The sequence below is a fragment of the Nuphar pumila genome, chromosome 3, assembly GCF_984573655.1.
Source record: "Nuphar pumila chromosome 3, dmNupPumi1.hap1.1, whole genome shotgun sequence".
NCBI classification, from domain to species: domain Eukaryota; kingdom Viridiplantae; phylum Streptophyta; class Magnoliopsida; order Nymphaeales; family Nymphaeaceae; genus Nuphar; species Nuphar pumila.
The window spans coordinates 55063421-55084770 of NC_143251.1; the positions used below are offsets into that span (position 1 = coordinate 55063421).

The 21350-nt window shown below is 36.8% G+C and overlaps 1 protein-coding gene across 2 annotated transcripts; it reads right to left on the reverse strand.

The window, feature by feature from the left end:
- Positions 1-1116: 1116 nt before the first annotated feature.
- LOC149842917 (adenylate kinase 4) lies at positions 1117-14798 on the reverse strand. Of its 2 annotated transcripts, XM_090001641.1 has the most exons (7): positions 14638-14798; positions 10818-10963; positions 10579-10698; positions 10240-10407; positions 4075-4164; positions 1364-1441; positions 1117-1293 (listed from the first exon to the last, which is right to left on the reverse strand). In XM_090001641.1, exons 1-7 carry the CDS (start codon positions 14744-14746, stop codon positions 1210-1212), a joined length of 795 nt encoding a protein of 264 aa, XP_089857767.1. In that variant the 5' UTR covers positions 14747-14798; the 3' UTR covers positions 1117-1209. The 2 variants fall into 2 exon arrangements, with proteins under 2 accessions (XP_089857767.1, XP_089857768.1); XM_090001642.1 differs by having other exon boundaries at positions 1151-1441.
- Positions 14799-21350: the final 6552 nt, after the last annotated feature.

The following is a 21350-nucleotide window of genomic DNA, read 5'->3' on the forward strand; positions in this document are numbered from 1 at the left end:
CAAGCACATATTCTACTTTGATCTGTGATACATGAATGAACCATTCTGCAGTGATGGGGTGACAAATATAAGACCCAGGCCTGCATTCTGATGCTGCCATGTTTAGAAATCCAGGGTTTTTGAGAACTCCCAAAAGGACAAGGGTTCGAGGACTCTCACCTTACATGTGGCAGCAGTTCACACAAGGCTTCAATCATCAATTAGGCTCTGTTTGGGGGCCTTAAATAGGAGGTGTTGTGGTTTCCCCCAGTGCTCTCATGCACTCTGCCGTTTGGGGGGCAGTGGTGCTGCCAAAACACTGCATTGAGAGTGGAGTTGGCAGCCTCAGCACCACATTTCAACACCATTCACAGGAGGATGTTTTTGGCAACTCCATCAACACTAGATTTTGGCAACATATCTTCTCAAAAAAAGATTTTGGCAACATATGGAAATGGTGTTTCCATCTTAATGCAAGGCTCTCAAACAAAGCCTTAATGGTGATGCAATCATTTTTTCATGAATCCACCATAAAGATGCAAATCAACTCAAGCTAGGTTAAAACAAAACCACCAGCATAATATGCATAGACAGTGGCTAACATTGCAAGGCATCTATCATCAAAATATGAAGCATTCCAAGTGAAGCTGTTCATATGTGCAGAATTATTCACAGTAATAGAAGCTATTAGTGTATGCAAAACAATGGCTATGTATATAGATGCGTCTAATAGGATCCACATGGAGGATGTGGGGTACAGCTTATTCTTGACATATATAAAGGTTTTCACAGAATTTCCAGACAATCTCCCCTGAAAATGAAGAGGCTATCGTCTCCAGGAAGAAAAAAAAAGAATTAAGAGAAATCTCCAAAAAAAAGATACTTCTGGAGAAAATTAAAAGTCACATACTAAAATGTTCACCAAGCATCTTGAAATAGCTCATGTAAGATGCCTGTAGCAGTGTTCATGGGAATTCCAATATCCTACTACAAGTTAGATATCATTACATTATAGCACATGAACCTTAGACTTGGGTGTACAGACACCAGTTTTAAGAAATGGTGAGACCAGAAAACTGTGTGTGTGTGTGTGTGATTGAAAGCAAACAGATTACTAATATGTATCTCTCTTTCAACACTGCATATATCATTGAAACTTCCATTATTGCATCAGCACCTTGAAAGCTTAAGAGAAATTAAAGAGTTACATAGTAATAAACTACATCAACATTAATGAAACAAAATGATTACAGAACAATCCTCAAATTTGTTGAACAAGATAGCTGACCCGAATGCATCCGTTCCAGTATAATCCTAGAGAATTGGTTGGATAAGTAAAAAAAGATATAGCCAAGATAAATTATGACGATAGTACTTTCTGAACCTCGGTAGTGACCTCATTCTGTGGCTTCTCAGCATGAAGGTCTGCAACAGCACCCTTCTTTGAATAATAATCGATAACCTGCAATTCAGGCAAAAAAACTTGGTTTCAGCATTTTGAAAGAACTTCGCATGAAGACCACCGACCACATTGATATCAAGCCTGTGATCGTGTGTATTTTTTATTTGTGAGAAGAATCAGTTGATGAGAACTATCAAACCATGATTGAAAAAACAAAATAAAATCTTCACAGAAAACTACCCAAATGTTTTTGTGCAATTACCTTTTAATAGAATGCATGATTTAACTTCTAGATCGGCTTCTTAGTCAGTTTTGAACAAACTTAATGTAGTTTACTATGGTGGCGTAGAGTTAATAAAACATGTGGGAGCAATGAAAACTTATTATGGGCCTACAGTTCCATCTCCAATAAAAGAATTACCAGAAAGCTCTTTTAAGGAAATAACTTGCTGACAGCAGAAATATCATGCTCATCGGTCAATTTTAATGAAGGGCTTACGGCATAACTTAACTGAGTCATTAGTTGGTACCAATATTGAAGCAACTTCATATTTTATAATAATTATACATTACAAGATTGGCTTATACAACAAACAAGTCACAGCTGCTCTGCTTATAATTAATTATATTTCTTGGCAATATTTTGTGAAATGGTGCTCCCAGAGAAATGTCTGCTAAGATTAATGTATCTTTTTTTCATATTTATTATAATATATATATATATATATATATATATATAGGGACTAAGTCAAACTTGTTTTACTAGCTCCCAATGGCTAGAATTCTAGCCATTGGGAGGTCTCGCACTCTTTACTTGAGAAGACCTTCTCTCCTCTCTTCCTCTATTTAATACAATATATATAGAAAATATTTAATAAGACACTTTATAGTTTTCAAAATCATTTAAAGAGGAATTTTAAATCACATGCATTAAAGTCACTTTAAAATCTCTCTCTCTCTCTCTCTCTCTCTATATATATATATATATATATATATATATATATATATATATATATATCACAAAAGGCACATTAATGCATAAAAGGCATGGTTTTTTTTTTTTAAACAACATCAATTCTATGAAGAAATAACTCACAAAAGTGTTTTAATCACAAAGAGGAGAGAAGGTCCTCTCAAGTAAAGAGGGAGAGACCTCCCAACGGCTAGAATTCTGGCCGTTGGGACTAAGTCAACTTGCTTGACTTAGTCCCTAATTATATATATATATACATATAGTATGCATATAAAGATATATATACGTATATACTATACTATATACATAAATATATATATGTACAAATAACTATATATATGTATGTATGTACATAATATATATATACAAAAAAAAGATACATTAATCTTAACAATGTCTTTAGACTTTCAGTGCATATACACTACACTGCATCATAAGTCTCGTTCCCAGCTATTAAGGAGGCCAACTTGGTTGTTATGATGCCAACTATACTTCGACATTGTTGTTATGATGCACAAGGAACATTTGATGAAATGATGACCAATAAAACAGACAAGTCAATGAAAGATGAAAAATCTCTTTTCAATTCAGCAAGTAGATGGTACTAAACACAAAGTACATGCAAGATGAAGTCACACAACTGAAACATTCCATAAAAGAGCTCTCTAAAATGACATTGACAATGACAACACAAGAAATAAGCTGTCACAGGGATTCAGCCAACTAGGTGCTGCACCCGCGTCGACGTGACCCAATGCGGGTGCAGTCAACCCGACCCTGGGTACGGTCAACGCACCAAGGGTCATAAATGTTCAAATTTTGGACTTTAAAAAAAAAAAAGAGCCCCATGAAATGGGCTGAGAGGAGGATTAGGGAAAAAAAAAATTTCCTCTCCTCCCGACCCTAAAGCCAGTGACGACTACGAGCTACCACCGTCCGGCGATGCCTCCTCTCCATCTCCAACCCAGGTACGCATTCTCTCTCTCTCAATCTCTCTCTCCTTTCGTCTCTCAATCTCTCTTCTGAGAACACTAAAAACCCAACCTTAATCATAACCCAAAACTTTGATCCGTTTATAGGTTTAAGAACCATAATCACAAATCTCATTTTCTTGTGATGTTTTCAAAAATCTGTTTTCTTAGATAAATATCAGAAAAGTTATGGTATTTAAAAAAAATTGGGTTTTCCCAAAAAAGTGAAGGAAATGTTTTGGCGTATATATATAGTAATACGCTGGTTCTTCCCACTTTCTTGTTCTGTCCCATTCTGCTCAGCTCAAAATCACAGTTTTTTGGTGTTTTTTCTCACATCCAACACCATAGATGTGATATATAGGTTTTGTTTAGTGGGAACCGGCTTTTGGATCACCGGAATCTGATTTGTATACAGGTTTTCCCGGTGATTCAAAATCAATGGCTATGAAGGTATCAGTTTTTTTTGCTCATAAAAACATATTTTTTCATCAAAAAATCATGATCCAAGAGTCGATTCTCACTAAATCGAGCATGCTAAACACATCTAACGGTTCAGATCTATCATAAGACACTTCAAAACTATGGGGCAGAATGGGGCAAAACGAGAAATGAGGCCTAATATGTTCAGTTCTCATATATATATATATATATATATATATATATATATATATATATATATATATATACCATCCCGTACCCATGTGACATAGGAAATAAGCAATACTAAATTCAATGAGTAGCCATACAGGTTCAGTTTGCCTATGGAAAGATTCCAGCCTTGACTTGAGAACTGCTGCTGTGTCATCCTTCCGTTGGATCAGTGGCTCACCAGTCACCTTCAACACATAAGCAAAAATAAGGGAATAGATTAGGATTATTTCTAACAAGGTGTACTAGAAAAATTACGATAAAAAATTTCAACTATAATTTAGGGAACCTAGTTATGAACTTGCAATGTTGCATCCCTAATACATACTTGCACACCCATTCCTTAGCCGAAAGAAGCTGTCTGATGGGATTGTGTGTGTGTGTGTGTGTGTGTGTGTGTGTGTGTGTGCAATTTAAGACTCCAAAAATCTATTCTAAAATTACAAGCTACCAAGCCAAGAATCAAGATCATTAATACTAGTGTCAAGAACAAACTCTAAACAGAAAATTTGCAAGAAATGACAATGGCACAAGATCACAAAAGAAGTATACACAAAATCTTTGTCATTGATGTTGATCGTGTCAATTATATCTTTGAATGTGTCCATGAAGTTGCTATGATTTGTCTGGAGTCTATGTATATGTGGGATAATATTTAGTCATGGTGACTTGACCGTCTAACATATAGCTGGAAATTGTGGCTGCAGGACACATTGACACCATTCAACCTCATGGATGCACTCAGCATGGTCTGTTACGTATGGAATGCGCCTTGGATTGCGTTTTTCGATGTAGAAACATAATCTTTTGAGCTGTGGAATCTTTAACATTGTGAGCCATTGATTTTTTAAAACATTGGAAAATCCACTTGCACATCATAATACATGATCCAAAACCCATTTCCTACTAACAACCTTGTAGATCACATCTGTAGGGTGGTCTGCCAAAAAAACGAAGAAAATGGATTTTCTACGCACTTAAAGTTTAGGCATTAATAAAAAATGCACCTAAGTTTTGGAAAATTTTAAAAAGGCACCTATATTTTTGCACCTAAAAAACAAACTTTCATCCATTTAACCTAAGTTATCACTAACCTAAGATGAGGTAGTTAATTTACTAGTGAACTGATACAGAGCATCCCGAAGATCCGAACATTGAAGACGAATTGGATTCAAATCCAATTCACCAAACCCGATCCAGGATGCGACTCGTTGCAGATCCAATCGTGCAGGACTATCTGAGTCCAATTGGATCTCCGAGAAAATACAAAATCCATTTGCTTATGATGTTATAAGTTCTGAGATACTTTGCTTTTGCCTTCTCAGAATTTGTATTTTGATGTTTAATTCCATTTTGCATGTTTGGAATCATACTAGACTTTTTCCCATATTTTATTTCTTTTATTTCTTTTTTTTTAGGTGCCGGATTCTACGGATCCGGATAGTTCTAGTGCCCTGTAGGATTGTTTCAGGGTACTAGATGGTGTATGGGGATCCAGGGTAGTTTTATTTTTATTTTTCTGCATTTTAATTTTTAATGCATTTTACCTGTGGGTCCGAATCTTTAAACATTGTTTGGAACTTACCCAAGATCCAAACTCTTGTTGGACCCCATGGGTGGCGTCACTTAGAGTGGACACTCATGACCTTCATTTGAAATTCTATTTGACTCAAAGTCAAAGAGCTGTTGGAGGTGCTTTTAATCCCTTGTGCTATTTTTAGCTTAGTCAAGCCTTGGGAGAGCCCTTGCTTGGGGAAGGGTTCTCTCTCTTTAATGAGACCCCTTCCCCATATGTGATAAAATCTAAGGGGGGTCGGCATTTTGAAGGAGGCTGGCTTTTGAATCTTAAAAAAAACGAAAATGGGAAAGGAAGGAATAAAATCAACTTTTTGGGTGTGAGCAAGAAGAAGAGGTCTTTTGGTAGTGAGAAAGAAGAAGGAAAGTTCATTTTAGAGAAGAAAAGGGCTTGTGCACAAGTGGGAGGTTTGATCCGGAGATCATCCGAGTGGTGGTGCTATCGTTTGCCTTGGTGAAGGCTGTTGAACATCATCTTCAATCTTGTTGTTGCAAACAAGATAACAATTTCCAAACTTGTTATGTCTAGTTTGTGTCTTGCATAGTTGTTGTTATTCGTATACTAGATTTCCTGTTAGAGCTTGTGAAACTATTCTTCAAAGTATTAGTAAAGTTATTCTTGTGATTCTGTTATTCCAAATCTCGATTGTGGTTGATGCATGTTTGCGTTCTTATTGAATCTCATTTCTGTAAAAGAAACTCGTTTCTGCATTCGGGTATGTCTGACACGGTCCCAGTGTTCGGGTCGTATCTCCCTAGATACTAGGTCAAATCGTATGATCTTTGGCTTGTTGAAAAGCTAAGATCCTACCCGTCAACTTTGTTGCTTACTGTTTCTCTTGAATCATCGTTGTTTGGCCATCATCAAAATTCCTGGAAAACTTCTAACGTCTGGATAAGACTTGAGTCTTGTTCTGTGCAAAACAGCTCTGTTACTGTTTCGTATTTTTAGCATATCTTTTTTATTATTGCATGAAAAATTGCAAATCATATCTTGTTGGAAAGATAACATCATACGATGCATCTTTCGTGTTTATGATTTTTCCTGAATCGAATTCGTTGATAGCCTAAAATAGTCGTCAAATCTGCTTGCCGATAGTCGGACATTTGCTTGAAAGTTTGTCGTACTTGTGTATCTTCGTCATCCGTGCTTAGTTTTTCGAATTAAAACCTGATCTAAAAAAATAGTTTTCTGCTTGAGAATACTCATGTTCTGAGTTTTTGTTGATTCGATCGTTTGATATATCGAAAAGTTGCTTGTTTTGCTGCATGTTAGAAAATCTATTCTATATCTCAAATAGTCTAAAACAAAAAATACAGCAACTTGATTTAAGCATAAGTCACAAAATATTACTCCGAAATTTACAAACTTTGGTTCATTAGAAAGTTAGAAAAATTTCACAAAACTTTTCAATTCTGAGTTTTCCTGAATCCGGTCGTCAGAGGGATCATAAATCCCCTCGAAAAAATCAGACTGGTCACCTAACAATGCAGGGTGTCCTGTCCATCCACCTCGTTGAATCTGTCGTAACTTTGTCAACGTAGAACTGAATCCAGTGTTTTTGGATCCGTTGGAAAGTTGTGCGTGTTGTGCAACTTTCCCGTGTCGTCCACCAACGTCGAAACAAAGTGCCCAGACCTCGAATAGCCGATTGTTTGAGTCCTGGTCGGACTCACCTGCGTATTTTAGCTTCCGCACGTGAAGATTCATTTTGGATCTCGGATCGTGAATCGACTCCCACGTCGATTCTACATCATTAACCCTTTAAAGACTCATTCCCTCTTTTTTAGGTGTATTTTTTAAAATATGATGTTGAAGGTAAAATGGTAATTCCACATCGCATTCAACAACAAACATGTTGGTAGTAAACTCCTAGGCCTTTTTAACTAACCATGATATTTTTAGGTGTGTTTTTTAAATTTTCCAAAAAACTTAGGTGTTTTTTTTTATTAATGCCCAAACTTTAGGTGCCTTTTTGAAATTTTCCCAAAAAAAAGTACTATATTCATAACAAAGATAGACCAAGGGAGAAGGGTGAAAGGCACTCAAGAGCTATGTCACAGGGACATGCCACCTAGGGGGTGACAGATTCGGACACAAGACATATTGTGATTCACATAGGACATGACTGACACCATGTTTGATACAACCAACACATATGACATGGTGCCCGACACGGTGTTCGACATGACTAACAGAGTGTCTGACATGCCTGATATGATGACTGACACACCTGACACGGTGTCCAACACATTCGACACGGTGTCCTACACAACTATAAATATAGTTTTTAAAATTGTTAATGTATAACATATATTATATATAATTATATAAATATATATTATATATGTAAGACCGTGTCCTCGAATCCTAATTTTTGAAAATTGTCATATCGCATCAGTCGTATCTGCATCGTGTCCCATACCTGCATCCGCATCCATGTGACATTGCCCAAGAGCCATGGCACTATCCAATCATGAATTGAAATAAGTTCTAACTTTATTTTTTAAATTTTTTCTTGGATTTAGTAAAAGAGTCATTTAAAAAATTCAAATAATTATCATTTTTTTACATAAAAATAGCTGAAAACTTATAGGAGAAAATATGATACAAACAATTAATAAAATAAATTGCGTGAATGACTAAAAATCCTCAAAAGGGATGTCAAAATGAAATGGAGTGGGAAGGTTGGACATCCTAAAAGGAGGGTTTACTACTTGACACAAAACAGACGAGAATTAAAAATAACTAAGATCATATTTGCCTGTGAAAAGACTTGAAAATATCCCACAAAATCTTATAATGTGATTTCATCCAGAACTTCTCAATGCATACCTCCACACCTCACTACAGAAAAATAATTCTGTTTTGTCCTTATTTGGCTACTGAGATGGTGAGATAGAAATGATACGAGTAGATGGGTTAGTGGTGATAAAGTAATAAACCATCAAGATTTGTGCTTTACAAATAAATCATCAAAGTTGTATCTGAAGATTCTGAACAACAAAGAGAATTGTAAAATATTAGTGAACGGTATTAACTATTAAAGGCATAAGCAGTGTTGTGAGAGGCGAACGCCTCAGTACCTGAAGCGTACGCCTCAGAGGCGAAGCGCACGCTGAAGGTACTGAGGCGCTGTAGTGAAGCGTTTGAGTCTTTGAGTCTCGAAGCGCACGCTTCACATGGGTGAAGCATGCGCCTCGCGTCGAGACGCGCTTCGCTTCTAAGGCGTAAGCATCAGCGTCACCAGGCCCGGCCTCCACGCAAAGCTCAGCAACGAAAAAGAAAAATAACGCAAATTCTCTGCTAAACTCAAAAAGAACGCAAGAAAAGGAAATCTGCCTCACGAGACAGTATAAAATCCCCAAAAATCATACCGATTTTTGCTGAGCTCTGCAACCTCCAACTCTGAGGACGACGAAGAGCGAGTTCTGATACAGAAGGCGCTCTACCTACGTAACGAAAAAGAAAAATAGCGCAAATTCTCTGTTAAACTCAAAAATAACGCCAGAAAAGGAAATCTGCCTCACGAAACACAAAATCCCCAAAAATCTTACGATTTTTTGCCGATCTCTGCAATCTCCAACTCCGAGGAAGACGACGAGCGAGCAGAGTTGCGTATCCTCGGTCTCAGAATCGGTCGCCTTCCCCTTCTTCTTCTTCTTCTTCTCCTTCTGGTGTTGCAGGAGAGGCTGAAAGAAGGCCGTGAAGTCTCGACGAAGGCCTTTGATTTCGAGATTTTCCAAGCAGAAGAGCAAGGAAGCGACGTCCATCGTTGATTGGAGACGCGAATTAGGGCAAGAACGATAGATTGAATCAACGATCAGAATGAGAACCAGAGAGAGAGAGAAAAAGAAGCTTGCAGGGGAAGAAAGGGAGGTTTGCGGGGGAGGGGGGGGATTTGTTTGGGGCCGAATTTGACGATGTGTGTTTTAGAAACACACATACAAAGTGATATTTAAAAATACCGATATAATGCCAAAAGCAAGATATTTAAAAATGTTCGTTCTGTCAACATATTGCATTTTTATCGTGATGCTAAAGTGAAAAATGAACGTTCTTATCATCTATGTTTTAATAAAATTTCATTATTTTATTAATATTATATATTTTATTATTTTGATCATGAAGCTTACGCTTCAACGCCTCGCTTCGCCTCATCGCATTTAACAACCTTGGGCATAAGATACTTTCCAAGCATATCTATGTTGCTACAAAAATCATGTTGCAAAATCACTCAAAATGCTTGGTGTACTCAGGTCTCTCAACTTTTCTTTAACTAATCAAGACAATGGGACCAAATTGTTTCTTTTATCCCAAGAGAAAAAACATCATATGCAAGTACTAACACAGAGGCAAACTTCATTGAGGGCGGCGGGTAAATCAATTTAATCTATGAAATGAAAGAAGATGATAATGCCAGAAATGCAACAACACAAGGCTATTGACCTCAAGTTTGCTCTAGCTTTCTTTTTCCTTTTAAATCATGAAACTACTGACTATGATAAGAGAAACAACTCAATAAGTTGGTCAAACATTTATAATTTATCTTGGAAGATTTATGTAATATATCAGAGTCAACAATTGTGATGTAGACAAAGTTTAGACAACTCAGAAGTTACTAAGAGCAAGTCCAAAGAAAAGGGTACCATGACGAGAAAAGAGAAACAAAGGGAACTGCACTTACGTCATCAGCCCCTGGTACTTTTGGAGGGGCAAACTTTGTGTGATAGGTACGACCACTGGAAGGATGGATCCAGCGACCAGTAATTCTCTCCTCCAGGACTGAATCATCGATAGCAAAGTTGAGCACCTTGTCAATTTTTGTCCCTTGCTTTTCAAGCATCTCATCAAGCTGTCCTCACAGGAGTAGGAAAAGAAGAAATTTGATGAAATACTCCCAAAGAATAATCATTCATCCACAAATTTAGTTACCATGAACAATGAAACACATTTTACAGATAACAATAGAAAAATTATGACTAGTAAAATGCTTATTTAAAGCAGCATCTGATATAAAGTTAACCTTCTCTGCTTGAACTGCTGTCCTAGGAAATCCATCAAGTATGAAACCTTTTTGACAAGAAGGTTTCCTTATTGCTTCATCAATTATTCCAACAACCAAATCATCTGAGACTAATTCTCCCTGCAAAAGCAATAAAAATGAAAAATGAAAAATGAAAAATGAAAAAGAAAGACAAGTGATAGCCTGTCACTATCTTACGAACTGATAAGAACATCTAAAATTAAAATAGGCAAACATACCTTATCCATAGCCTCCTTAGCCTTAATGCCAAGAGGAGTTTTAGCAGCAACAGCTGTTCTCAGCATATCTCCAGTTGCCAAGTGGCATAGACAATATTCATCCTTAATAATGGGTGACTGTGTACCCTTTCCAGATCCTGGTGGACCTGTCATTAATCCAAAAGACAAGTGATCATAAATGGTACAGACATCAAATACTGATGCCAGAACATTGCTGCCTTGCATCAGTTGACAGCTGATTAAGTTTTAGCAGGTAGAGATGATACTTGGTTATTGTTTATGATGATTTTGATAAGACTTGAATCATGTGATTGTGACATGTAAGCAGTTTTTTTAAGGGCTTCAAAAATCAATGGCCCACAATGTAACAAAATTTCATGACTCAAAAAAATCATATTTTTACATTGAAAAAACATGATCCAAGGTTTTATCCTCAGCAAACAAATCATGTTGAACACATCTACATGGACAGATTTGTAGGTACTTCTTGCTTAATCTAAACTTTTACTTGTGTTTTTTACTCATCACTTTTATTATATGTGTATTTATTATCTAAACATGTTTTCTTATTCATTTATGATTTTTTTTTTAAATGCTGGAGTTTTTTATTTAGATTTATCAACTAGACCTATATTATTGTGAGAAACTGCCTTGCATATATTTTTATATCTGTAAGTTCAGATTAACCAAACACCTATGCATGCTTTTATAAGCCGTTTAGGATGGTTAGGAGATACGACCGTCTAGGATCTCTCTCTCTCTCTCTCTCTCTCTCTCTCTTGTATTTAGTGAAACACAAAAAGTGCATTTCCAATTATCACCACTCAATATCACATAATAGGAGCACCTTGTGATGATATGGCACTATTTGCCTAAAAATGGGCCATTATGAACAATGCAAAATGTTAGCCCACTTCTGCAATATTACATAATAAAACATCTCATACTCATCTTATGGCCTTGTTTATTGTAAACACTTGACCAGTGTTGTGAAAAGTGTGCCTCAAGGCACAAAAAGCACGCCTCGCCTCAAGGTGATGGCCTTTGTGCCTTGAGGCGCACAGATATAAGGCGCACGCCTCATAGTACTTGGGTCAAATGGGGGTCAAAGCCCCCATTAGAACCAAATTTAATGCGTTAAATTTGCCTAGCAATGGGGTCTGCTCAACCCTTACTTCATCTCACTCAACTTGTAGCCAGAAATAGGGATGGCAGTGGACCGGGGGAAAGCGGGGCCCCGCCCCGCCTCGCCCTGTTTGGACCGGGGATGAAGGGTATGAAACGGGGATGGAGGCGGGGGTGGAGGATAAAATCCATCCCCGCCGCGGAGGCGGGGCGGGGGTGGACGTGCACTTTTCCCCGCCCCGCCCCGTCCCCGCCACGATCCCCGCCTAATCCCCGCCCAACCCCGCCCCGACCACTTTTCCCCGCAATATCCCCGCCCCACCCCGCCTCATCCCCGTTTGGACCGGGGATGAAGGGTATGAAACAGGGATGGAGGCGGGGGTGGAGGATAAAATCCATCCCCGCCGCGGAGGCGGGGCGGGGGTGGAGGATAAAATTTTGAGGCGGGGCGGGGGTGGAAACCTTGTCCCCCGCCCCGCCCCACTGCCATCCCTAGCCAGAAATGGGGGTCGTCGGGACCCCCCTCTATCCAGTGGGTTGATGTCTTCTTTTTCCTTTTCAATAAAATGATTCTTGTGTATTGCAATCCTTCTCTCTATTTTTTGCCAGGAAAGGTGCCCAAATCGGTTTAATAGGTGAATCGTTTTCTCAAAAAACCCTGAATCAAATCGATTTTTTTGTGAATCAGTACTTTTTCAACATCAGATGACACATATCATTAAAAAATAAAAATAATAATAACTTTTTTAAAATGTTAAAAAATGCTAGTTGAATCAACCCTGAATGTTGCCTTTGGACCAATTTAATCTGAATTGGCCGATTCAGGTCGATTCTGACAACATTGGTCGGAAACCCCCTATCGTCTATTTTTTTTTTCTCAAGACGTGATTCATGTGTATTGAAATAATTGACCTTGTGCACTGTTAAATTGTACATATATATATATATATATTATTGATGTATATATTTTTTATTTTCTTTAGTTTATTTTTATTTTATCTAGTTCATTTAAAAATAGATCTAGTTCTTTTAGAACTAGAGTTGGACTAGTCAACACTTTGTTGACTGGTCAAAGGAGTCGTTGGACTAGCTCCAACGGCTCTATTTCCAGCCATTGGAGTTAGTCCAACGACTCTTTTGAGTCCCTCTTGCTTGTATATAAATAGGGGTGTTCCCCCTCTCTTGTAATACAATGCTTCTTGCATGGTGATGAATAAAATAATATTTATTTTAGTCCTCTTGTGAAATACACCTTGTGTGGGTTTGGTATTGAGTGTGCCCTTTTGTGGACACTTGTTGTGCATGTTCTTTTGAATCTTTGGTGAGCATATTGAGTGTGATTGAAAGATTCTTGTTTCTTTACATGGTATGAGTGCCTTGGTTGCTCAATAAAAACAAATATACATCAATAATATATATAATATATATATATATATATATAAATGTATATATGTACAATTTAAGAGTGCACCTCCTTCCATCTAGAACCTGGTTGTTTTTTTGGATAAATAGTATTTATATTAGATGAACAATATTATGTAATCATGAAGCATGAAGTTTTTAACTGTTCAAACAAGTATATATTGTTCTGGGTCATGATTCTTGTAGAACGTGAATCATCCAAAATACATGAAGCTGACTATTTTTTATTTTGTGGCACCAGATTAGAGATCGTAACCAGCCTCTCTGCAAGTGCAAGGTTTTCATGCTACAATATGCATGCAAGATAGTAGAAAAACTGAAAGTACTCACGATAAAGAAACCTAATTATAGTGATATGGGAACCTAAGCATTTTATGTTACTAAAAAAACTTGCAGGGCCTAATCCAGTATAATTGACCATTTCAGTTGTGTGAAGAGAGAGGGAGAGAGAGAGTTTCCACTCCAATTTTCTTATGTATACACAAACAGAGAAAAATATTTCTCAAAAAATTCCAGCCTGCTTTTCTCATACCACACAAACAAGCGAAAATCTTTCATTTTGAAAAGTTCTCATAGGCAAAATTCCTATGAGATTTTTTCCTGTTTCCAAACGTGCCCAGAAAGAAGTATATCTACCTATGAATGTAAAAAAAGGTAAAAATAGAACAAGTGGTATATACCAATTGAAATAAGCTCAGTATAAACATTATTAAAAAAACACCCATCTCTCCTCAACATGAAACCAAACACCACAAAGGCCACCAAGATCAACAAAACATGAAAAGGTTCCAAGTATACATTATATTGAACAGAACAAATCCCAAACATTATGCAGAAAAAACTGCATACAGAACGAAACACCATGCCGACATTCACCCATCTCAGAAAAAATGGGGAAAAAGGTGGGTATCAAATATCTCAATAATCAACCACAAAAAGCAGAAAAAAAAAACTCCAAGACCAAAAAACCAAACAACAAATACCAACATGCAGCTTCTCTAAATCACAACGTACTCATGCAACCGAAACCCATAATCCATCTCTTCTAGTTTAAACTTCAGCCACATTTCGTTATTCCCTAAATTCAAACCCTCTAATATCCCTCTAGGCACAAAATTCACATAGCCTCCACAAAAGAGAAGACACCAACAATTGCAAATCGTTTCAAAACAAAGTAAAAATTCGTCTAGTCCTGCAAAATCACATTTGAAGAGATACCATCCTAACAAATCTCCCCCAAAAAGAGGGAAAATAAAAAAGATCGAGAAATTACCGATTAAAATGAGCCTTTTGTCGGGTTTGTTCGCGCATTTCATCCGACGGAGGAGCTCCGTCATCAGCTCGATGGAGGATACATCAGCTAGATCCGTCGAAGTCGCCATTCTCTCTCTCTCTCTCACTCTCTCTACAGAGTACCAATAAACAGAGAGAGAAGGGAACTTGTGAGAGAGAGAACCTTACAAATGGCGCTCAGAAAAACAAATACTTTTATTGTCCCAACTGCCAAGTTGCCCCTGAGTATGTTGTCAGTATCAGTATCGTCCCTGAATCGTTTGACTACCGATTCATATGTATCGGTCGTTACCGATACTCAACTGAATCAGTATCGGCTCAAAAATAATGAAAATTATAACGTGTCAATAATAATGTGAAACGTGTTAAAACCATTAAAATAATATTTAAAAAGTATTTTTATAACGTGTCAACTCAACACCTTCACAACCACACCGCTGGCAACCCCCACAATGGTTTCTAAGTTAAAATTTATAGAATTTGGAAGCTGAACACCAAGCTCAAACTGACTTGTTACAAAATAAATAGTATTTCAAAGTTGTGAGAAATAAGATTTAAACTCTAAACTTATTGCTTGCAAGCCAAACACTTCAAAGATTTACATTTTATGATGTAAAATATGTTTATTACTAGCTAATGTGCTTATATGAGTTGAGCCAAGTCAAACACTCATGGTTCATGCTTAACTTTTTTTAGCCTAATTTATGAGTTTGATTAAGCTCTTTACAAGCTGAACACAAACCAAGCAACGAGCAGCTTATATTATTCTCTACTCCTAGCTGTTTATTTTAATCTTGATTAGTTTATTACACTAGCTGAGTTTAAGCTCATTTATTTTCCAAACTGTGTAAATACAACTTAAATATATTATCTGATGCATTCATTTCAGGAGTGATTGATTTCTCTTAATAGTAGGAGGGCATGGTTAGTTTCTCGATTTTTACTCTTTTTTTTAAGAAACATGTTTATTTTTTTTATGTGATTTTCATGGTCTGTTTGGTAGGAATAGGCTTCTGGATCGTCCAATTATGACATATGAGCTGGTTTTTATAAGACTTAAAAGATCGACGACTCATAATTTTCATAAATTTAAGGACTCATAAAATTATATTTTTATATTAAAAAAACATGATCTAATAGTTGATTTCTAGCAAATAAATCATGTTGAATACATTTGTAAGGTCAAATTTGCCAAACACAACTATAAACATAAAAAAATAGCACTGTCCATGCCACATGGATGTCTTGGAGGAACCAAATTTCCTTCATTGCAAAAGGAAAATGTTGCATTAAGATGTATAACAAATACCAGCAGTATTTTGAAAACAGAATGATTTTATAACAATAGACTCAAAAGCTGATAAATTGCTACTAACACAACAAGAACATTTTTATGTAATTTAGATTTTCTTTTATACTTATGATATTTTATGGTTTTACATATGCTGATATTTTTATCAATATTTTTTGAGAAAAAATAAAACTTTTTAAATACGTTGTGAGATTTTCTTTACCATTTTTTTTAAGAACTAGATTGTCTAGAGATCAAGCATCCTCACTTTTTAATGAAAAGGTGATGGGTTTGCCTTTGTCATTGCTTATATTGTATAAGAAATAAGTTAGATTAGATATGGAGTTTCTTAAACATATAGCTCTGTCTCTTTCGATCGACCACAACTTGGCCAACTAGGAATTGGAGACATTCGGGAGCAGCTTTGTCTCTAATCAGATCTTTTTTCAACTGGTTTTTATTCTAAAGATGTGATCTTAATGTTCACTTAGAACTTAAAAAAAAAAATCTCAAATTTCAAGTTTGTCTGAGTTGAGTCTATCTTGAATATAAAGAGCTTGTTTGAACTCATGAATTAGTCTTAGTAACAAGCAGTGTTGGGCTCAGCTCAGCGCAGCTTATATAGGCTCATTAACTATTAACAAATATATTTTACATATATTTTATATCATAGAGCACAAATGGTTGACGTGTTTGGCAAGCCATGCATTTAGGGTTCAAATTGTATTGCTTACAAGTTACAATTTTAAAACAATGCATTTATTTTGCAAAATGAGCTGTGCCAGTTTGAGCTTAGCTTAGTAAGTTTAGAGTCCAATTTCCATTATTGTCAACTAAAAAAATGTGTGCATGTTTTTTTTATTAATGAGCCACCTTAAACTCGGCTCATTTAACTCATATGATTAAGTTGAGCTATGTTCATTTTGCCAACAACCTCTACTTGGTTTATTTAGCTCATTTACCAGCCCTACCTTAAAATGTAAGAAATCTCTCTCCCTTCGATTCAAACACATCCTTGTACAGAAAATCATATGGTGGCTTTGTAACGCCGCCCCCCTGGGGCGGTTACGAGACGAGGGGGGAGCATAACCCCTCTCCCTCTCCCACGAAAATGGAAAGTGAGAGAGGGAAGGGGGAAAATGTCTTTCCCCATTAAAGGAAAGAGAGGGGGTGAGGGGGTAACGGATGCCTATAAAACTTGTAAAATTTTGACAATTATCGAAATAAATAAAAGTGAAATTTCTTTCGAACAAATATGATATTATTCGAATGGATTTGGTTCAAATGGATATTGGATCCGAACAAGATTATATGGATCCAGTATTTGGATTCAAATAGGGTAAGTGGATTCGAATCCCAAATGGATCAAAAACCTAATTAAAATTCAATTGGATCATAATAGATCCAAATATCGTAAACTCCCAATCAAGATTGAAAAATCAATTAGAACATTCTATAGGTTTGTAGTATTCGGGAACCCAAATTCAAAAAAAATAGTCTGAGACCCATTGGGGAAAACCCGAATAATGGTATATTTAAATTAAATTAGACAAAACTTGCAACAAAATGAAGTATCGTATTGTGGAGAGGTTTGTTGCCTTTTAGAGGTTTGACGCAAGTTCAAATACCACCGCACCCATGCACGGTTTAATGAAGAAACGTTGCTTTGAAAAATGAAAGGTTGAAAAACTCAATTGAGGAAAGTTATTATTTTCTCTTCCATTCTCACACATTTTTTAAGATGACACAAAATAAAAAATAAGAAGAGGGGCAAAATGGAGATTATCAATTTTTATAACTTTATCAAAAACGATAATCTCGAGTTATTGTTATCACTATTATCCTCGTCAGGAGAAAGGACAATTTCTAGAATATGAAAATCTTAGCATTGAACCAAGAGAAAATAAGTTGCCAAAAAAAATCTAAACCCATGATTTTTGTTTGGTCTCTCTCTCTCTCCCTCTTCTTTCTTCTTCCCTCTTCCTCATGTTTTTTCTTAGGCTAAAGAGGTGTAGGTGTGGCTGTCATGGAGGGTGCGGACAAGCAGGTGATTGTGCAACTCCGTTTCCAGCATTTTTTATCTTCATCTATCGATCCCTTCTCTTAAGGTAGGGATTCTAAATCCATACTCATAGGCTGACTTGTATACGTAATCATACAGTAGGCTCCCTCTATGCATAGACTAGGATTGAGTTTGTGTGCATAGAGCATGCATCCAACGGCTTTTTTGTGGGTGATTCATGATCAGCCACAAAACCAGCATAAGAGATGGTTTTTAAACAAGTCTCATGCAGAGAATGATTTAAAAAAAAAAGTATATATGTTTTGAAATATTGTGTTCTATTTTTAAGTTTAAGCAAAAATAGATTTTTTTGGCTAACCTGTTCATTTTTGAGGTTTATGCAGAAAATCAGGTATTGGGGTTCTGTCAATATGCTTAGCGCTATTCATGGTGTTGTATAGGATAGATATATGGGTTTTATCACATCTGGAACTAGAGTGATTCTTTACCCTGATCTATCAGAAGAAAAAAGTATATATATGTCAGACCGACCCCGACCAGGATGGATGCAGATTAGGTCATGTTGAATAAGAGTCTTTTGCTCATGCTAAAATCGTGGCCGACCATTGTAGGTTTCGGATGAATGCCACGTGGCACTTAACGTTTTCGTTAAGTGCTGAATTTTCCGTTAAATTTTTGAATGAAAAAAGTAAAAAAAGTGTACGAAACCTTAAAAAATGCCAGCCTTTCGGGGTCTCTCACTCGTCTCTGTCTTGGCGGTCTTCTCTCTCGCTATGGTGGAGGTGGAGACGTGCAGCCCCTTTCTCGTCTCTCTCGCTGTTGTAGAGGTGGAGATGCGCAGAGACGCTGGAAGCCCTCTATGGTTTCTCTCGTTTCTCATTCTCTTCTCTCTTGTGTGGAGGTGAAAACGTGCAGTCCGGCGGTTTCTGCAATCGAATCAGAGAATGGAAGGAGAGATCTCGCAGCAAAGGGTAGCTCCATCAGCTCCTTTTTTTTTTGAGATTTCCATTTTCCTGTTTTATTTATCAAAAAATGTTATTTTATTTTTCCATCAATTATAATGGTTTTCTTTATGTTTGCATGATCGGTTAGTTTAGATGATGGAATTTTTTGAATTTTTTTATGGCCTTGTTGGAGATCGAATGGTTGTGGTGAATCAGGGGGTCTCGGAATCTTGTTTTTAGGGCAACAGGATTCAGATAATGGAATTTGTTGGTTGTTTGTTTAAGGGTATGCAAATATCGATTGGATTTATATACGCCTTGTCGCTGTGCATTTACAGAGGACTTGTTTTGTTTCTTGTATGATATGTTTGTCAGTCTTTTGATGTTTTTATTTGTTTCCTTCATTTTTTATGGAAGGAAACCCATTCGATCTTACTGTTCTGGGAATTTGATTGTTTTTTCTTGAGTTGAGTATCATGATTTATCGAGAGATCTGAGGTGGTGTTGAATCACTAAGGAATTAGTGTGTAGGCGTGTCTTTCAAAATTTCGTTGTTGTTTGGATGAAAATTTGTTTTTTCGGTCTTGAAAGGCATGCACCAGCTGACTAGGCATTTCAAAATTATATGGTAGAAATGATAGCATGGCTACCAATAACACAGTTATGCAGTCATAAGCAAGAAACTCTTTTGAATTGATTATGACAACTTGTGTACATCAAATTACAGATTTTCTAGGTACTAGTTTGCAAAATTTGGTAGAAGGTAAATTTGCACAAATGGTAACAAAGCAAGGGCAAACGCATCCATTCAAAAAGTCTGGCTATCAAAATTGGTTCTGGTGGAAGTGAGCTATCTGTCGCAACGTATTCAATCTATTAAGAGGGGCACAATAAACATGGTTTTGATAAAAGATATTTCGGAGGAAGAGATGGATGATCATCATCATGGGGCCTAGAGTTGTCAGCATGAGCTTAGGATGTTCCTCAAGCCTTATAGGAAAAAAAAAACATCTTAAGACAGGATGCCTTCAAACTTTTAAATTCAATTGTAACAACTATGGTTCTTGAAGAGATTTGATGTCTTACAAACTCCTGTTGTATAGCTGCAATTATCATTCTCAGGTGTTTTCTCATTTCATTTGAAACAATGGACAAGTAAAAATTCTTGTTTTCATTGCAGCCATTAATCTTGTGTAATTTTACCACAGCCTTCTTGCATTCAAAATTAAGATCCACATTGTACTTAAGGATGAAACTTACAGACTTTAATTGAACTATTGAGACTTCTTCTCTCAAAGAACCTCAACTAAGAAATTTCTCCTATTTATGTCATCATTGATTCTGGGTTCTGTAGTTTCACTTTGTTTGGAAACCATATCATCTGGGTCCTGCCCAAGCTTGAAAGGTAGAAGTTAAGTTGGCCTTCTGCTGTTTGATTCCTATGTTCTTTTTCGGTAGTGGGAGAAGGAAGCATGCCACAAGAAAACCATGTGGACCTCAAAAGCCATTTCTATGTTTTGCACTATTGCGCTGATCAATGGTTCCATACTGAGTGCTTGCTAGGGGCTTGTGTCACGTTAGGGCTGAAATTGCCCAAAAAAAGGAAAAAAATCCTTGCAACAAGCCATTTCAATCCTACAGGAGGAATACATGATCTAAACGGAGCAAGTTGCTTAATCAATGCAAGTTAAGCGTACCCGTTTGCCAAGTTCTCCACTACAAGAGCGGCCTAACTTTTTGTGGCCCTCACATTAAAAGAGATCAATTGTAGCATGTTTTCAATGAACAGAATGTTAGGATTAAAGATTAATAGGTACAAGATAAATGATTTGATGCTCTATGAAGCATATTCTTTTGCCTGGTCACTTCATTACACAAGCGTGGGGAGCCTAATTGTGCTTGACCTTCCTATTTTTGTATTTCACTGCATCCTAAAATCCACACTTGCTGCATAATTAAAGCACTTGGTAATGTTAAATTTAGTGGCTTTCAATTGGTATACTTACACTCTTAGTGACTTGAAAGATCAAATGCTTGTGCTAGTCCATGTCAGCTTGGTATTGAAATTTTGAAATGCCATAACTGTTCATCACATATACATCTTGCAATTTTATATGCTAATTCCGTCTTATTCGATGGACAGGGTAAAACTCTATTGAATGCATCTGGGTTCTGGTCCACTTCTAGGTGTCTGTGCACTCTGAAATGGTTCAATTTTCATCACTATTTTGAGTTAGGTTCAGCGGCTGATTTTTGCTGATACACCCAATGTCTTTGAATTCCTCTTCTCCGTGGCAAGAGAAGGCGAGTAATTTCTTCTCATCCTCAGGTGGGAAATCTCCTCCTGTTACTTATGGATCTGAGCTTTGTGCAGCTTTTGTTCTGTCATTGTAGTTTACTGTTTTTAGAATGGTTAACATGATTATTGCAGGGGT